This window comes from Antedon bifida, chromosome 5 (assembly GCF_963402885.1).
Source record: "Antedon bifida chromosome 5, ecAntBifi1.1, whole genome shotgun sequence".
Classification (NCBI taxonomy): Eukaryota; Metazoa; Echinodermata; class Crinoidea; order Comatulida; family Antedonidae; genus Antedon; species Antedon bifida.
This window is the reverse complement of record NC_136230.1, coordinates 11,594,381-11,614,856: the sequence shown is the minus strand read 5'-3', so window position 1 is coordinate 11,614,856 and position 20,476 is coordinate 11,594,381. Positions and strand designations below refer to the sequence as shown.

The window sequence follows — 20,476 nt, the reverse complement described above, 5'->3', positions numbered from 1 at the left end:
CGCCAAATATTTCTGCGAGGCATCATTCTATCATTTCCAAAAGTGCGAGGCATATAGTTTACAATTTCAAAAAGGTGCGAGGCATATCTTAACGTGCTATTATTCTATATTATAGGCCTAATAATCAACTATTTATATTTTTATAATAGGCCTAGCGTATCTAAATAGATTCGTGTATACACTCATCATGTTGTTTATTTTTATGTAACGATTGTTTTTTTCATTCATGTCATATCATGTCAAATTTTACTTTTACAAAAGTACCCAAACTGTTCAAAAGTTGTGCATCCGTATGCGCCATATTTTTAAAATCTGAACGACAGTCTTCAACTTTCGATAAACAATAATTGTTATAGCGACAGTCATCAAATGACTGCCATGCTTGTTGGCATTTCGAGCGTGTTAATTTAACATGCCTCTCGAACATAGCAGAGTGAAAATAATATTTTGTCACACTCCCGCGCCTCGATCCGGTAAACCTGAGAGATGGAAAATCCACCTTTACTATTTAGCAGGTAGCGGAACGATTCTGCCCTGAGAGGATTCGGCCTTATGGCGATTCCCCTCCTATAGCACGTGGTTTCAGCAGCAACGCACATACTTCTCTCTCAGCGGCGTGCCAAAGACATTCATTTTTTAGGAAATCAACACGTGTGCCTCTCTCGCAAATAAAGTGAACAGCGATGGCCAGGACAAGTTCAATAACTGGCGGTGAATAAAAGGTAACTGATATACCGATCAAATAACATGCCGCAAACCAAAAATTGCAAAAGAATTCTGGAGCGCGTCTGAAAAATACTGTTTATTATTAAAAAGACTTACGTCCGACAATCGTAATACTAGGCCTAAATTTAAACTTTAGCTAATATGCTTAGCCCTAACCTAAAGGCCTATGTAGACAATAATTTAATCAATTTTGATATAATAATAATTGGTGTAACATTAATAATGATAATAAACCTTGCGCTATAGTTTCCTTCGCTTGTATTTTGACTCCAAATTTGATAACTAATTTTATCGTGTGAATACCACATCTTAGAAGTATGCCTCATGAGTACTAACTTTAATGAAAGAATCACATAAAAAGTAACAAATAAATTCTTAAATTAATGATTTTACAGGCGTGTTTCTCGCACACTGTTAATTTTGCTATTTTGGCGTTCCATAGAAACCAAAATATTGAACATTGAGTGTGCGAAATTCGTGAACAGTATTCGAGAAAACGTCTGTAAAATCAAGGATTTATTGTTACTTTTATGTGATTTTTCTTCATTAAAGTAGGCCTACTAATTCTAAGGTTTGGTATTCAGAATAAAGTAGGTTAACAAATTTCGAGTTAAAATACAAGGCAGAGGCAGGTGCAAAAGGCTACTTCAATTTCGGTGATTTCCTGCCTTGCAATTTTGGGAAATGTTAAATTGATGCCGCGCATTTTTTGATGATGGTAAAACGATGCCTTGCATATGTTTCTGACTTGCCTCGCTTGCATTCCCTGTCTCGCGTGCCTCGCACTTTGTTACTACCCGAACTCCATTTAAGTATTTCCAAAATGTATACAACAGTTGTCAAGATATCATCAAAATATAAATGTTTGTAATTCATTAAATAATTGATTTTTTAGAAAATAAAAACCGTTGATGTCAAAACTTAGAAAAGTGTAAAAAGGCTATGCGATCTACTCGTCTTAGAATAATTGGTATGTAGCACTCACTCAAAGATCATGATGTCATGTTGATAATAATGAATTATGTGAAAATAAAAATAATGGTCATGATATTGACTTTGATGATACAGAGTGATATTGATCTGACTATCAATTTAGTGGCAATGATAAAGATACATACAACAGGCTATACATGATATTGATATAATAGAAATACTAACACTGAATATTTCTTTAAAATTATAAGAAAGATGAAGATGAAGTTAGTACAGGAGCTGCATTGTCAGTGCAAGCTGCTCTGATGAATCAAGAAGACAGATATATCCAATCAGCAGAATATGAATGATGACCAATCAGCTGATTCATGACTTCACTCTGAAAATTAGAATCACCAGTATCAGTAGGACTTTCAGCCAATCAACTATTTAATAAATCTGGATGATTGGAAGATTTCAAGTGTAATGCTTACATTGTAATATAAAAATGTATAAATGTTTAATAAATATTGATAAACATAATGTGACTTTGCCTGGCCTGAATTCATTTACGTATGTAGTGTTTTTTTCACATGGTAATTTAAAACATTTAAAATGCAAACTTTTGAACTTTTTATGCCAGTGGATTTGACCAGTAAGTTAGTGATTATAGTCTAAATTAATACTTTTGTGGCGTTTCATACTTGGTAATAGTCATTGGGCCCTTTGGCAAGTTGTATCAATAATAAAGTTCATGTTGCAGTTTGTGAAGCATATAATCACACTGAACTTTGTGTTTTGTAAAATTGCATTGTTATAGCCACACCTGAATATTCACTGTATACAGTAGGTTACAGAATGAACAACTGCTAGACCATCACAAAGTTAAGTTGAATTTTCCGAGCGATTACGATGCATTGACGTGGTTAATAGGAATTGATTCTGATTGGCTCTAAAATTCTGTAGATGATGGCATCTTGTGAAAGGATGTCCCCATCAAAACTGGACGGGGTAGGCCTACATCCGCATTGTAATTGACCAAGAAAATACCTAATTTCATTTTTTTCATTTATCTTTTTATTTCGGAATATCATGGTGACATAATATTATATCCATAGCAAAAGAGAGAAAAAAAAAATCTTAATCTAACAGCTCATAGAACAAAAACAAAGATATGTAAATATATAAAGTCAATGCAACAAAGCATTCCATTGTATGTGCATTCTTGACACATTAAGAACGTGGCGATTAATGGCCATGATCAAGGAATTACTACTTGCGTTCACACGATTTTTAAAACTAAAAACAGATTTTCTAATGAACTCATCAAAGGATGGGACGTCATTTAAGACAAACATCATGCTTGCACTACAATGTCTAGGCTGCTTCAGCAGCAAACGTAAGGCATTGTTATAACATACGTTCAGTGATCTCAGAGTGCTCTTATTATATCTACACCATAAGGTTGAACAGTACATGCTGACACAGTAACTCTTAAATAGATAACATTTAGTGTTAGTAGAACATTTTCCAAACTTTCTATTTAGAGAGTTGGCCCTAATGCAAATAGATCGATATTGACGTTTGATGTCACTTTCATCACTCAGATTATTACTGATCACATGACCAAGATAGGTTATTGAATTATCAACGATTAGAGGTGCCCCATTTAAGGTAATATGTGGAACACCTTTGAGGTTGCGGACATTCGGGCAAAATAGCAAGCATTTGGATTTGTTTTCATTAAAAGTAATATCATGGTCACTAGCAAACCCTTCACAGAGTCCAATTAGGCTTTGTAAGCCAGTCACTGACGGAGCCAAAAGGACCAAGTCATCGGCAAAGCTTAGGCAATTCAGTTTAAGACTGTTAATTTCACAACCTTCTTTTGACTTAGTCAGTTCAACAGTTAACGGATCAGTGTACACATTGTAAAGTAGAGGGGACATAACACCTCCCTGGCGAACCCCATTACGAACAGTGAAAGAATCGGAAACGGAACTACCCCACCTGACAACAAATTCCTGATTCCTATACCATGACCTCAGTATCTTAACTATAGGTGAAGGGTTACCCCTGTCAATTAGGGTCTTGAAAAGTGTCCAGTGGTTCACTTTATCAAAGGCTTTGCTAGCTTCTAAGAAACAGCAATAAACTAGGCTACCATGATTGTTGTAATGCTCGATAATCTGTTTAAGAGCAAATATACACAATTCGGTTGAGTAACCAGATTTGAAGGCAAACTGGTTGTCATGGGAGTCCAGTGAATTACCACAATGTTGTAGCATTACAGATTCTAGAAGTTTAGAAGCTACACATGCCAAAGCTTTTGGCCGATAATTCACTTTATCAGTGACTGAATTCATTCAAAATTAACTAGAACAGTGTAATAATATAGTTCATAAAATTAAGTGTTATATGACAAGTTCAATTTTAGAGCTTGGTTGTTAAATTACGATTTATACATTTATACAATTTTGTTATACCTTACATTACAAACTTTGAATGTAATAGTAAGAATTATGTATTCAAGGCATCATATTGTTCTTATTGGAGATCTGAATCTTTCTGAAATTACGTGGACCAATGATGGTTCTGGAACTGCACCTGCTAACTCATTGGGTGAACTTTTTATTGACTGTTTTATTAATGGACATAATTTGTTTCAGTGCAATGTCAATCCAACGTGCAATAATAATGTTTTAGATTTAATTTTGTGTAATAATTCAATTGATTTAATCTCGGATATTTCTGCTGGTCAGAATATTTTTGAATCTGATCATTCTTCAATCTCATTTATTCTTAAAATTTCAATTCAAAAACACTTTTCTAGGGATTCAAGACCACTATATTGTTTCAAGGCTGTAAATAATGATGATCTTTTAAATGCTTTTAATGTTATACCTTTTGATTTAATCCATATGTGCAATGATATTAACGATAGTGTTTCTCTTTTTTTATGATTTAGTTGATGCTGCTCTCCGTGATCTTGTGCCTATTGTTAGACCTAAAAGAAAAATGCCGCCATGGTTTGATAATGAAGTTAGAGTCGCTCTCAAAAACAAAGAGAAATGTTTTCGTATCTCTAAACGACATGAATCAAAACATGCTTTTTCCGTTGCCAGAAAAGAATTTAAAGTTCTTATGAAACTTAAATATAAAAGTTATATGCAATCACTTTCTGGAAATCTTAAGGCAAATCCCAAACGCTTCTGGTCGTGGATAAAGACCAAAACTAAATCGTCTTCTTATCCGTCGTTTATGTCGCATGGGCACAAGGTCGCGGAGACAACAAATGATAAGGCTGCTTTATTACCTCCGCCAAGGAGGTTATGTTTTCACCCCTGTATGTTTGTGTGTGCGTGTGTGTGTGTATGTGCGTTTGTGTGTGTGTCTGTGAACAGCCTGGAAGCCACAGTTTTTATCCGATTCTCACCAAATTTGGACATAATGATCTATGCCTCAAAAGCTCGGACGAGTTTGAATTTGAGGGGAAAAGGTCATAGGTCAAGGTCACAAATAACAAAAAACTATTTTACTGCCTAGAGGCCACATTTTTTATCCGATTCTCACCAAACTTAGCCACAATGATCAATGACTCATCATATAATTGTGGTTAAATTTTGAAGGGTCAGGGTCAAAGATCAAGGTCCACAAAAAAAAAAAAATAATAAAAAAAAAAAATCTCAGCGGGACTTGAACCTGCGATCTCAACTGTGAGAGGCTGGATACATAACCATTACACCAAACTCTCATCCACAACTTTGTAGTGTGCAGTTAGTCTATTTACATTGAGAACTAATTTAAAAAAATGTAAAAAAATATATATATATTTTCCGGGGACATTTTATGTAGGTGAATTTTACAGTAGGCAGAGGTTTGTACTCTCGGAGTACCCTCTAGTTTAACAGTTATTTTCGTTCAGTTTTTAGATCTGGACCTTCTGTGACTGATGAACACCAACGTCTGCCTGAGGCTTCTGTCGGCATTCTCAATGCTCCAATTATTCAATCTGAAATTGTTAACTCGTTACTGTCATCCATTCAGACTCATAAGGAATCTGGATGTGATAATCTCAGTAACCATGTTCTTAAAGTCTGTTCTCGTCCTCTTTCTATTCCTATTCCTTTCCTCTTTAATAAATCTCTTCAAACCGGAAAATTTCCTTCCGTTTGGAAACGTTCCAATATTGTTCCTTCATAAGGGGGGGACCAAGACATTGATTTCTAACTATAGACCTATCTCTCTGTTGCCTACCATTTCTAAATTGTTTGAAAAAATTGTTTTTAACCATATTTCGACTCATGTTTCTCCTGCCATTGCTTCCTGTCAGCATGGCTTTGTAAATGGTAGGTCATGTGAAACAAACCTTGCCACCCGTTTGACCACAGTTTACGAAGTCATTGATGACAGGAAGCAATGTGATGTTATTTACACAGACTTTTCTAAGGCGTTTGATCTTGTTCCTCATAATTTACTCTTATTAAAATTACAACGTTTTGGTTTTCATAATGATCTTATCTCCTGGTTTCGTAGTTATCTTAATGGTAGGTTCCAGAGAGTGGTCATTGAGGGTATATCCTCTAAATGGCTTCCTATTCATTCCGGTGTCCCTCAGGGATCGATTCTTGGTCCTCTCCTTTTCAATCTTTTTGTCAATGATATCCCTAAATGCTTCACCCACTCCAGATGTCTTATGTCTGCTGATGATGTTAAGCTATACAAAATTATTGGTAGTGTTGAGGATGCTGACAGGCTTCAGGTGGACTTGGACAAATTATGTTCTTGGGCAGCTCTATGGGGTATGTTTCTCAATCCAGTAAAGTGCAATATCTTAACTATTACTTTGAAAAAGAACATTTTATTTTATAATTATTTAATTAATGACAATCCCATTAATAGGGTGCAATCGCACAAAGATTTTGGTGTTTTTATTGATAGTTCCCTTTGTTTTTCTTTTCATATTGATTATCTTGTTGGCAAGTGCAATAGACTGCTTGGGCTGATGTGGCGTAATTGTAAACATTTTGACAGGCAAACCAAAATCCACCTTTATTATTCAATTATCCATCCAATTCTCAACTTTAGTTCTGTTATTTTTAATTCTATTTCGAAAACTCAGTCTACGCTCATTCAGCGTCTGCATAACCGTTTTTTACGCTACATCAGCCACAACCAGAATCCTGACTTTCATTTCCATGTCCGATCTCCTGAGTCCCGTAGAACCTTTTTTGATCTTGTTTTTTTGTATAAATGTGTTAATTCTTTATTTGACTGTAACTTAGTTAGTAACTTTTATCTTAGAGTCCCTAGTCGTCGTCTTAGAAGAAATACTACTTTTCATATTCCTTTTAGTAGAGTAAATGTTTTAAAAAATGGTTTTATTAGTAGATCAAGTCAAACTTATAATTCTTTTACTTTAAGAAACCCTGAGTTCTAGATATCTTTAGTAATAATTTCCGTAAGTTTCGTAACATTGTTAGTAGTTTAGTTTAATGTTTTTTATTGTATATGTTCGTGTTTGTCTGTGTTCCCTCCTGTAAGTGGTGAACCATGAGCTCACTGTTGGTTGGGAAATGAATAAATAAAAAAATAAAAACTGTATGACACGTGCTGCCTCATTTCTTTACATCTTCTCTCACCTTCCAGCCTCTAAAACGTACAACACATCAATTCTAATTAGTGACTCAGCATCATAGCATAGGCTACTGTATGACACGTGCTGCCTCATATTGTCTTTAAAAATGTTAAAATAGCCCTTTGTGACTTGGTTTGGTAACAGTATGATGCCTGCAAGATATTTGGCAAACACTATTACAATCAATACCTGCTTGACCTCTTGTTTACTTTTGGTTGCCAGGATTTTCCTCCACCATATCTGTATTACACGAGCACTTAAATTGAATTCCTTCAATCTTGCAACTTCAAGTTTATCTAACTAAATGAAAAATAACGGAATATAATAAATATACAATGATGCAGATTCTTACTTACTTTTTTACACTGACAATCTAAAAACAAAGTATTATAATTTGATGCTACAACTTTTTCATAATGTTATAAGTTTGTAACTTTACTGATTTTGATTCAATGACTTACACACATTTAACTGGGTAATAATTTTTAATAAAATGGTATTTTGTCAAATTGATTGTTCTTTTGATTTATATTTATATACTTTTTTTAAAAAGAAAAATGCCTCAATTTTACATAATTATGTATAGTCAATTTTGGTGAATTTCCTATCTTATACTACACAAATATTCCTGTAGCATTACTTTAAAAAATAAAGGTTTATTTCACGACACTGATTCTGCTAATATACAATTTAATTTATTCTACTGCAAATATAAAATCAACATGAACAGTATGAACAGGGATATATAGTAGATATATATTATAAACATCACAGGCACAGAATAAATTCTATACCGCCCGGTGATATACTGAAATTTAATTAATTAATTTGAAGATGAGGAAATCTGTGATCGCCCAAACCGAGATTCGAACCCGGAACCTTCTGCTTGATATGCAGATGTCCTAAACAATAGACCACTGAAGAATAATACACAGATAATTACTAATTAATGATTCCTTAGCAATAAAATATTCACTTAGGCCTAGGCCGTTTAAATTAACAGAAGGATTTCCATCAATAAGGCTACATAATAACAATAATATTACTCAGGTCACATCTAGGGAGGACTAATAACAAATGAGGGCGAGTTCAAGTCCCAGTAGATGGCTTTTGTTCCTTTTATTAACTTATTTATCGCCAAACGCGAGTGTTGCCACACGAAAATTACACAGTAAATATCATCGTACTCGAGAATTTACTGGATTTTATATATGTTTAATGACAGGGATACGGTAATTACTCGAAAATTACTCAGTCAATATCATCGTACTCAACCAATCACGTTCACGCATTTATATAGGCTATTTAATATATATATATATCGTGGGCTTAGTGCCAAACCTGTCTATGTCCAATTTGAGCAAAAATGAGTTAGACCCTCTATTAGTTATGTTTTTGGATATACTTTCTCTGCCAGAAGTGACTAGGTCCACTCCCTTCAAAATAGGGGGCGTTAGATAAATTAAGTCTATGTCCATATATATGATTTTGATTTATGCCAGAACTGTCTATGTTGGGACATGGTCAGTTCTGGCATGATTTTTTAAACTTTTTGTGGGACATAGACATATCTTTTACATTGGATTCCTGTATGCAGCGGTGATGTCCATGCTGTCTCTTCCGTATTATCATTTTCAAGTTGTTTCTCACTTCTTTGGTTAATTTTTGTGATTTAAATGAACCAAAATAGTACTATGTCTGACTGACTATGTCCATTGTGTTTTTTTTTTCGACCAGAACTGGTTATGTCCATTTTTGATGATTTTTGGCTATTTTTGGCCCACCCAAGGGACTGAGTATTAGTAACATAATTCTTGAGTATTATTGTTTAGCCTAGATTTTTTGATTTGTAAGACATAATCAAACTTTGAAACCTCTTTTTCTCACAACGTCAGTTTTGGACATAGACAGTTCTGACTCTAGGCCCACGATATATTTAGTTCTATGCCTGTGTAATAAATAAATATCGAGCCTACGCGTGGATCTTAGAAACACTTTTTAATATTTAATTTGATGTATTCAAATTAGTTTTAAAAGCTTACTTATAAGTATTTTGGAAGAAAACACATTTCTGGCTGTAGTTGTTTGTCTTTTTGTGAGATTCACTCTCTAAACTTTATTTCAATTTCAGTACATCATAACTTAATTATTAAGAATTAGTATATCACTGTTACATATCATTAAAAAAAATGATGTTTTGTTTTGTTTCTTTTCATATTTTGATGTTATGGCTTTTTATGTTAATACAAAGTGTCCCATGCAACATCATCCATACATTAAAATAAAATATACAGTATGTACATCAATAACCATTATACAGTGTATTATTAAATATACAGTATGTACATCAATAACCATTATACAGTGTATTATTAAATCATTAACAAGGAAATAATTGGCTAATTTGATTATATTTTCCAATACTATAATTATGCGTACATTTTTATAAATTTGAAATTTAATTTTCTAAAAAGGCGAATTGCTGCCTATTCTCATGTTATTCCATTAGAATAGGCATCAATTCTCCTTTTTAGAAAATTAAATAACGCTAAAAACAAGTCTAAATTTAAATCATGTGAAATACTTACAAGTTGATGAAATGCGCTTAAATTAAACCTATTATATGGATTTTCATTAATTGTTTGGGATACATTCTATAGAATACCTAGAAGTACTGATACAAATTAACATCATAATGTTGATTAAAACAGAGCGTTGAATATTTAATAAACCTTATCACCCCAATTGCTGTTATGAGCAAGCCACAGGAGACTGGATTATTTTTGTTTGGGAACTGCTGTTTTTTCACGTTTTTACGGAAGTCAATCATGGTACGTCGGTGTAACCTTTCTCATGATATCAATGTTGTTTGTGTCATAGCTTCTTTTTCTCCTAATTCTGCTGACGATAATTTTGTCACAGATCTGAAAATAAATTATAAAACGTTAATATTATTAATATTAATGGACATTAAAAAGTGTAGAAAATGAAGTGAAAGAAATTTTACAAATACACCCAAGGTACGGCTGGTTAGTTTAAACTAAAATAGCTATTTTACGTTTTAACATTTTTGTTCAGACCATGATATTCAAAAGTGATCGTAGTCCAGTAACATAGGCATACGTCTACACGTCTTCCCTGATCGAAACGAAGCTGTAAACTTAGAAAGAAGATAAACCACACACACAGAGACCTACCAAAGCAACATGCTGTTACTAGCGCTGACAACAATTGATGCAAATATTAACTTTATAATTACACAAAACAAAAAATTACACATAATAATCATAATTCGTGCCCTGATAGATCTTACTGAACCCATTATGTTTCAATGACTGCGCTATATTTGTACATTCTGAATGCAAATTTTGAAACATTTGCAAACAAACCCTTACATTCTAAGTTGTGTGACTTCATCCATTGTATCTGGTAACTTTCTATTGGCAGTTTCGGGTAAAAGTAAAACAAGTACTCCTGATGAAATGGCTAATACACTGAATGTTGACATGGCAAGTGGCGCCCAATACCTTGACAGGTGGAGGATATATGGTGATAGGATGGCTCCAATCCGACCAGATGTTGAACAAATACCAACAGCAACTGACCTATTGCCAAATGAATAAAGCAGTCTGTTAGTTTGACAAAGACACATTCATATCATATCATTACATCATCATCGTTATGAAAAGAAGAACATATCAACATTACAATAAAAAAGAACTAGATTATAACAATGCCAAAATAAAAATGATGGCGATGAAAAAAGATGATGTGCTTTAAGTCTACACCTCATGACGTCGAATATACAATTACAATTATTAGAACAGTTGCTCGTTTAACACAGTATTTAACTTTTTTTCAATTGAACTAGACTAGATATAACCACTAAATAGAAGAAAATATTTCTAACCGTATATTAGTTGGATAGAGCTCTGCAGTATAGAAAAATATAATACCGAATGCAGCGGTTACTCCAAACTTTCCTACCATCGCTACTGTCAGTCGTCCTATTCCCATTGCTTTTCAACAAAATAAAAAATATATTACAAAGTCAATTATTGGTAAAAACAAAACACAGTAATGTCTCACTATGTTTATTCATAAAAAATCAATAGGTGATTCTAGTACGAATCACCAATAATTAAGACGAACTTTTAATTCATAGATCTTCTTCATTGGCTACCAGTTCATCGCAGGATTAAGTATGAATTACTCATAACCACATTTAAAGCACTACAGAATATTGCTCAAAATTATTATTTGAGTAGAATCTTGTATCGTATTAACCAGCTCGCTCACTTAGATCATCAGATGATACTATACTGCTTAGAGTTCCATCAGACTTTGGACAGCTGGAGAATGTTATGGAAAAGTTTACCGCGTACAACAAGATCTTCAATGTGGTCACCATTTGAGAAGTTAATTATTAGAATAGAACGTATACAAAGGAAAGCAACAAGGATAATGATGTTTAGAAAGGTTCCTGTGACACATTTTATTTGTATAGATTGAAAGTGCTAGAATTATTATCTATTGATGACTTGTTTAAATTACATAGACTTTTATTAGGACTTAATGTGCTGAAATGTTACTGTCCTCATTCTTATAATAATGTAGTATATTAAAACTACTGAAAGGTGTCCGGGTAAGCTTTTACGTTGGAATTCGAAAGGTAATACTTTCGAAAGCTAATTCTGTTTTTTTTTCCTTTCCTAGACTATGGAAGCAAATACCAAATCCTTTAAACAAACAGTTTAATTACCTTAGTATCACTAGTTGTCGTAGACATTTATGGAATTTTAACTTGTTTTATTCATTCTTTAACATAAATTGTTTTATACATGTATGTACTGCAGCTGTGGGCATTATAAATTCTTTTATTATTATTATTATTGGTGTTGTTGTTTACTTACGAATAAAAATAGTCAGTAAACAAGCAACGCCACCGAGTAACAATGTTGCTGATAAAGATCGTCTGCGTCCAAAATAGTCCAGAGCTACAATACTCAATGCATAGGCTGGTATCTCGGTAGCACCAGATACAAGAAAAGATATGTAATGATTAACGCCAAAATCAGAAGTACTCAGAGAGAGGCCAAAGTAAGAGATATTAACAGCAATCCTTAAAAAAAAAACAATATTTAAATATTTAAACAATTATTATTTTGATTAAAAATAGTCACGGTATTGATCGTTACCATCGTTTGAAGAAGTTTGAAGAAGGCCTGCAAAATGACAGACTCCAGTAACAGCAGGCAAACAAACTTCTCCAAACAATGGTAGATGCTAAGGTATTAGACAGCTTTAGTTTGCCAATTTCGAGTTTGACAAAGGAAGTTTTCCAATGTCTGTTCTGAAAACTATTTAGTTTGCAGAAGTTAGGCCGCCAAAAGCCTCCAGTAACTAGTGTCCAACAGGCACAAAACCATCTCCAAATTGTTAAGTAAATTATGCTTGTGTAGAATATGCTTTAGGGAAGTGGAGACAAACTTTTATTTTTCAGAAATTTCCTGAGGTTCCTTAAGTTTTTGTCACCATGCAGTAAACAAAATGAAAAGTTTGCTTGTGTAGACGTTTAGTGTTTCCTAAAAAAAAGCCGTACACATCAGGTAAAACATACTACAAGCATAACTTACCAGCATAACATAACATTAAATGTTCGCTTACAAACTGGCCATGGTCTAAATAAATCAAGAAACGACATGAGTGAAGATGGTTTACCCTGAAAATATAAAAGTTCAGCAAGTGAATAGAAGAAATGTTATAACTTAAAAATAATTACATCCTAGTCAAAATATCTAAGAAGCTTACCTCAAAATAGGTAGGTGCGTTTTCATTTAAGGAAACATACATTTCTTTTGCTGTTGATAACTTAATGAAATACCCTTGTTTCGTGTGTAGGTGTATACATTTTTATTATCTTCATATTTTTATCATTTGTCTATCAAGGAATACCAGAACCAAGAAATAAGATAAATGTGCCCATGTTGACTTTTAAAAAGATACGGGATAAGATACATATACATCTTCACCGTTTATAAATTAATTCCAGTATTCAACTCTGGTGGTTTGTAATTTCTCTATGCCTCTTTAAATCCGTTCGTTGTTGAAACCTCTGTATATATTGTAATTGTTTTACCATCAGGAAAAACCAATAAAAAACATTTTGTATCTTGTATGTGAATGAATATTATTATTACTGGAAATTTTCAATATTATAAACAATCATTGTTTTAAAATTAAGAAATATTCGATAACGTTTCATATACCTGATTATATGTAATAACTATTATACGTACAGTGTGTTCAGAAAAGTGAAAATCTGTTGGCAAATTAACGTTGTTTACAGTTGATGCCTTCTCAGTTATCTTCTTTGCTTCATCATATCTTTTTTGAGAAATCAGCCACCGTGCTGATTCTGGAAAAAATCTTGAAAAGAGAGATTATTTGTATTTAGGCCTAAAGAGAGTAATTTCGGTCAAGAATTTAAGCGAATGCATTAATTATTGTTTTGTTAAAAAAACTAAAATAATTTTCTATTAAGACTATAATGTTAAAACATTATATAGAAAATTATTTTAGTTTAACAAAACAATGATGTATTTGTTAATGTATCGTATTTGATAGCTTTTAACATTTTCATACAGGTTTTACCATTACACTGGTCACACTGTTTTTCGTTTATGCCAAATAAATGAATGAAAACAAAAATGTTAATCACTTCAATTTACTTTCGCTCTTTGTGTTGTATTCTTTATAATAATTACAAAAGGAAAGGCAAAACTCCTGTTATGGACTTTAATTTTTGACAATAAAATAAAATATTCAAAAAGTGTTACGGTATTTATACAGTGTTGGAACTTTCTCTTACGGTATATAAAGAAAATATAATAGCCCAGGTACACTAGCCACAAGCTGTAAAGTTCGCCATTCACGGATAAAGTATGCAAGTCCTGCCATGATTATTAGACCAAATGCAAAGAAGAATTCGATAACAAGTCCAGCATATGTTCGTTTGGAAACACCGACAGTCTCAGTGCCTAAAGAGATTCAATATGAACAAAAATAAATACCATAATAGTGTATCATTACAGGTTAAGGCCAATTTATACAGACGATCCGAGCGGATAATGGTAGGTGGAAAACCGTACCACGTAGAATTTGCATCTATCATGAGCGGGTTTCCACTCAATCGCTCCTTGTTTTGTAAATGTCATACGAAATAACATAGATTCTATATATGCTAATTTTGTTTTCCGCTTACCGTTAACGTTCGTTCTTGTAAATTGCCATTTAGTATACTAACATTACAGTTTTAAAGGTTTGCTCCGGAAATAATAGATTATATATAGATAATAGATTTATATATATATATATATATATATATATATATAAAGCATAATGTATGTAGGCATACGGCCTATCCACGTTGAAACACCGGTTCTCGTCAGGTCACCGAAGTTAAACAACGGTTAGAGCTTTGATAAGAATCTGGGAATATCGGTTGCTTTATATGTATATATGGAGCTGGGTTCAATTAGAAACATCTAGAAACCGCCCTTGAGCATAATGCATTATAACTCAAATTATAGATTAAAATACCCTACCTATAACAAAGGCAGTGATGAAAACAGCAATGTTTGCTGCCGCCGTGATGAATCGCAACGCCGTATAAGCAGCAAACGATTTCACAAAGGAAGTTAATATTCCAGAGCCACACTGTAAGCTAAAAAAAGCTAAAAACAAAACAGGTTTCCTACCAAACCTATGAAGAAAATTAAAACAAAAATGCGTAGTTGTATCATGTAATAAATTATAATCCCAAATACAGTGTCATTGAAAGAATTATTTATTGGTAAGTCGATATATGAAAAGGGATGTCTGTAATTTGTTTATGTCAAAGATATTTGAGGTTTTTAAGTCACGGAAGAGTGGTTTAGTATAATATGAAAGATAATTTGAGTCGGTACATATGCAAACTGTGATTTTGATTATAGAGCAATTCAATGGAAATTATGTGTACGGTTACAACATTCGCTGTTTAGCTCATAGCACCAACAAGGATGTTTCATTTGATATAACAACACAAAACAATAAATAATTGGAATGTTATATTAATTAAGCGTTTAGTTGCAAATATATTTGACATATGAATTTCGCAATGGTAATATATAAGTAAGACCATTCATCAAAATCTACTTACTACATATACCCCTACATTTAAAAACTACAGAAAGACCAATACGTCGCCGCCGGTCGTCTGTTCAGTTAGGAAATGCCAAAATACTTACTTGTCCGCTAAAGCTCCAAAAACAAGTGAACCAACTAGTGTTCCAACAAAAAAAATTGACTGTGAAAGCGATGGCTTTGCGGCCTTTTCACAGACAAGATCAAACTGAAATTATAAAACAAAAACTGGTAAAATCAAGATAATGGTTTACAAATGATAAACTAAAAGAAAATGTTAATAGTACGTGTCACGGAAAAAAGCCACGGCAATTACAGGCCTTCGTAATATCGACGTCGTTAAACACTGTTTGGTAATAATATGACAACCTTCTTGTTTATACATTTTCATTACAAAATTTGATACTGTAAATGATTTAATAAACATGCAGTAAGCTGTACAGCATATACAAACAAAATATTAATAATAAATGATCCTTATATATGTTTATTATCTCTTTCTTGTAATTATCTTTCAACTTTCGTATTTTATTTATTCAAACATTCTGAATAAGGCATTAGTATTCGACTTATTTTGTGCCGATCGTCGTCTTTCCTAACCACAGCAAAAAGTAATTCTTTGTTAAAGTGCACAACAACATACACTTAGATTACAAAAGGGAATAATATTAAATTGTATAAACTGTAACCCTTATTTATTTGCGTTAGAGAGTATGTATTATAATCATAACATAAACCATTGGGGTTTCCGCAGTTTGTGTATCACGATTTATTATAATGTATTAGCGTCCACAGCCAACTCATGCTAGACGTGATCTCTGTACTTGGTCGTCATACCGCCGCTATGTTGAAGTAAATTGTCCGAAAGAGAGAGACGTATCGAAAGAGAAATCTTACTGAAGAATTGCCAAAATTGCAGTATTTCAATTGCAATAATTTGCACGTAGAGAATCCCTGGATGAGTTACTTCACAACTGGCGCCACCTCCTGTCTGAACTAAATATGTGCAATTAGACCGATTACACTACCAGGAATGCTATAGAGCTCCACTTCCTCCTAGAATGGAGAAAATAAGTATTCTATCCATGCTCTTAGTAAATTAACATTTCACAAGTACCAAATACGATGGTGGACATGTCGTGCTACCCCATTTCCAGCTTCAAAAGCACTACATAGGTTGTCCTGGAAAGTTATGTTATTGATAATGATCTAGTCAACGTCCAGATTCAGGATGAACTAGCTTCTCAGGCGAACCGAGATTCACCGAATTTCTTATGGACTCTACAATTGTGCATGGTATTCGTTTAGTTAACTTTGATTTGTGTGACTCGTTATAATCGTATCACATGCATCATTTGCTCTTTACGATTATATATTATAATGTGCAGTAGGCTACTTTGAAATTGTATTCAGTGTCTTCATGAGCTCTAACAATGTCACCTACCAACGTAATAACAAACAAAGGGGGAAAAATCACCACCACAATCATTAGGACGTCATTATAAGTAGAGCGAACACTCATTGAATATACTTTCGATCGTGGCGTGTAGGGTGGCCTTTAAGCGTCACGACAACTTTCAAAAAATATACGGCAATTTACAAAATAAACCATGGCAATTTTTTTTAAAAGCCAGGGTGTTTCATGTTTAAGTTGCCGTGGTATTTTTGTTGAATTGATGTGTTTTATTTTTAAGTTGGCGTGATGTTTTATATTAAAGTTGCCGTGGCTTTTTTAAAAATTGCTGTGGCTTTTTTTAAATTGCTGTGGCATTTTTTGTAAATTGCCGTGATATTTTTTAAAAGTTGCCGTGACACTTGGAGTTGTGGTAATTTAAGTTCAATGGATGGCGCCGGCATTATTTATACTCACAAAGCATTTATAAGGAATTGAAATGTCTTGTTTTGTAAGTAAGTAACGCAGTATGCGCCAAGTTTATGACTATTATTCGATATTTTAACAAATATATTGACACATTATTGACATTTTCTTGGCCTAATTTTAATTCCTATAAATTTCATACCATTTGGCCTACCATCATAAAAATCAGTCATGGACTCATTCATTTTAATAAACATTTCATGAAAGATGTTATTGTATAATACTGACAATATAACGTTGCAATTTATACTTATCATATACTACAAAGTGTAACACGAAAGCATCACACTCAATCGTGCATGATAAAGTGACCATCTAATCATTTCTTTTTTTATATGGTTAATACATTTGAACCTTCGTGAGCGTGAGTGGAGATTCTGTCCCAGCAATCCTGTTCCCAGCCCCATAATACAGTCCTTGCAGTACCACACAGAAAGACAAACTGTCATATTGATCAACAATCAGAAAAGTGTGAATTCTACCACCGTATGCCATTCAGCTAACATCAACGCGTACAATATCTCTTAAAATTCTCTCCTACAAAAATGTCGACATTTAACCCTCACTGGAATATTTTTCTCAACAAAACGCCAATTCTGTGATAATTTTGTAGTTAAAGGATGGGTTTGTACTAGATAATGTGCTCTCTAACCATTGTTTGGAGAGGTATCTCCTTGGTTCGACACGGTGTCTCTAGGAACTTATATTACAAAAAGAAACAAACGCGTATAATTCTTATAGGGGTTCATATTTGAGAAACATTTGAACCTTTATTAGCAACCAATTACGATGTCGATTAATTGTATTAAAATATATAAAACAGCATAATTTGAAATACACTAAGACCGTGGTGGGCGCCGATTTTCAATAGAAGATATCGTAGGTGCGCGACTGAGCTATGCTTGGGGCCAAGGTCAGAACATCTATAGAATTGGACCTTTAGTTGACCGGAAATTAAATAAAAATTTGTCAAAGTTCCAGCTTGAAAATAATTATATAAAATATAAAATAATTGTTCGAAGCTCAATACACTGGTTCGAGCCAATGCGATTCCAGTGGTTAGTGGTGGTGAGATGGTTTCTTCACCTCATTCCACTAGTGCTGAAGCAAGATAGTTTTGAGACTTTTACCAATATTACGGTATCATATAGCATATCATAGCATGGGACTATTTTAGATGTTTACGTAACTACCTATATTTTACTTTACCTCTTGGATGATAGTTGACTTGTACTGAGAGGTATCGTATTCCCATCCATTTGTACACAATGTAATGTCAAGTTCTCGAGATACGTTGTTTGTAAAAAGTGCTTCCGTGATGTCTTCGCTCGTATACATCCAGCATTGTGCTTCGTTTGGTATTGTATTTACATCATCTTTAGGTCTTGCTAAGTTTTGTTTTATCTGGATACATGCTTCCCTTTCGACTGAATCACTGTTTGTACAATTAAAGTTTTGTAACTCCGGTACGACACACCAGTGATCTGTTTTAGCGGAGATAAACACATGCGATAGACTATGTATTGCAACAGGAATGACGATTAGGCAAACCATGGCATACTGTCGCTTCTGATATCGACCAAAGTCGCCAAGAAGTTTTAGAACATCGTCAAAATCCATATTGTAAAACGAAGTTAATATCAATGTGACTATATAAAATGAATAAAACTCTGGAGTAGGAGAGGACTGCACTGCACTGCCAATTGGAAGCCATCATCCTTTTATAAGTTAGACCAGCTAATAAAACTTTATGCTGTGTACGATTAGTCCACTATTGTTGCGCGTGTACATTGTACGGTTAGGTGATTCGCTAGACTTGATCCACAAGTTTGTAGTAGTTATTGTTTGTTTATTAATATTTCCAGTGAGTGGGCGTTCCAGTCTGTGTCTGTTAAGCTTGAATTATACGTATAAGACGTCATGTGTTATTCTTTTTACCAAGTTTAAGCCAAATCACTGTATAGAACCTATAAATGCGGTGATGGAAATATGATTATTATCCTCTATCCTAAAAATAAGTTTGCAATATGATGATTTTTCGGAACAACTAATCGGAAAAAAATTGTACATCTATAATTTTTATTGTCACCTTTTGGCATCTGAGGCGCTGTAATCGCACGAATTATTTGTTTAAATTACATGTCGTGTTTCGTTTTATTTCATAAAAAATGGCCTCGTTAAGTATGTTTTGTACGCCGTGCATAATACGAGCGTGACGCTAACAAGACGGACAATGAAATGATAATTTGAAATGCTCAAAATGGCCGGCAACGTTTTAGGACATTTATTGTGTGCATTTTAAATGGTAAAGCTCTGTAGAAAGTTGACCATTTTGATATTATAAACTAGTGCTGTATTGAAAATTTCATAAAATCGCGCGTAGTTCAGACTAAACGCGACCGTATTATAAAATAAAAATCTGTTGCAGAAATGAATACAGTATAGACCTATTTACCTACAGTATCCATATTTATCTGCTGGTGGTTAAGTAAAGGATTACTGTTCATTCGTGTGTTAAGTTAAGTTATAATATAATTTTATAGATCGTAAAATAAAAGAAATGTTTGTGCCGGTACTTTATTTTGACAACTTATATTATTAGAAGGATCAATAGACGAATATAGGCTATATTCAATGACGTAACACAAAGGGAAAAAATGATGTGATAAAGTGTTTTATTTGATATTATCCTATAATAATATAGCTATTATAAAAACATTTGTGTACGGTTAATACTATAAATATCTATACAAAATATTACAAGCTTTTTTTTCAAGGCACTTACGGATTACATTTAACTAATTTAATGTTTCAAACATTATATACATACACTAAATTCATAAGGTTCTAAAGACACTCACCGCGCGCACTACTTCATCTGTTGGACATTGCGAAACATCGCAGTGTCCTACGCTGTCGATTTTAAAGACGAGAAGACGATACAACGCCGTAATATACCACACAGGCCATACTACTAATAAAGCAGCATTCATAATTCTAAAATATAACGTTACGTAAAGATTGTACTAAAGTCAATTGATTTAATAAAAAGTATATGGCAAAATACACGTACAGTTATTATCAACACTCATAATAAGTAAACGCGATCTATATGATACCTGGTATACAGATTG

General features: G+C 33.4%; 1 protein-coding gene across 1 annotated transcript; it reads right to left on the bottom strand.

Moving 5' to 3' along the window:
- Window positions 1-10,127: 10,127 nt before the first annotated feature.
- LOC144843322 (organic cation transporter protein-like) lies at window positions 10,128-18,962 on the bottom strand. Its single transcript, XM_078700116.1, has 10 exons — window positions 18,552-18,962; window positions 15,568-15,671; window positions 14,884-15,041; window positions 14,148-14,316; window positions 13,546-13,663; window positions 12,913-12,998; window positions 12,190-12,398; window positions 11,187-11,295; window positions 10,672-10,905; window positions 10,128-10,200 (listed from the first exon to the last, which is right to left on the bottom strand). The coding sequence occupies exons 1-10, from the start codon at window positions 18,960-18,962 to the stop codon at window positions 10,128-10,130; spliced, it is 1,671 nt and encodes a 556-aa protein (XP_078556242.1).
- Window positions 18,963-20,476: the final 1,514 nt, after the last annotated feature.

What these genes read in the sequence shown, in the direction of transcription:
- LOC144843322 (XM_078700116.1), bottom strand. Translation starts at nt 18,962, where the DNA reads ATGGATTTTGACGATGTTCTAAAACTTCTTGGCGACTTTGGTCGATAT. An exon ending in TTTGGAGCTTTAGCGGACAA is followed by an intron (nt 15,042 to 15,567) that starts GTAAGTATTTTG and finishes TTTTCTTCATAG; the next exon opens with GTTTGGTAGGAAACCTGTTT. An exon ending in TTATATTTTCTTTATATACC is followed by an intron (nt 13,664 to 14,147) that starts GTAAGAGAAAGT and finishes TTCTCAAAAAAG; the next exon opens with ATATGATGAAGCAAAGAAGA.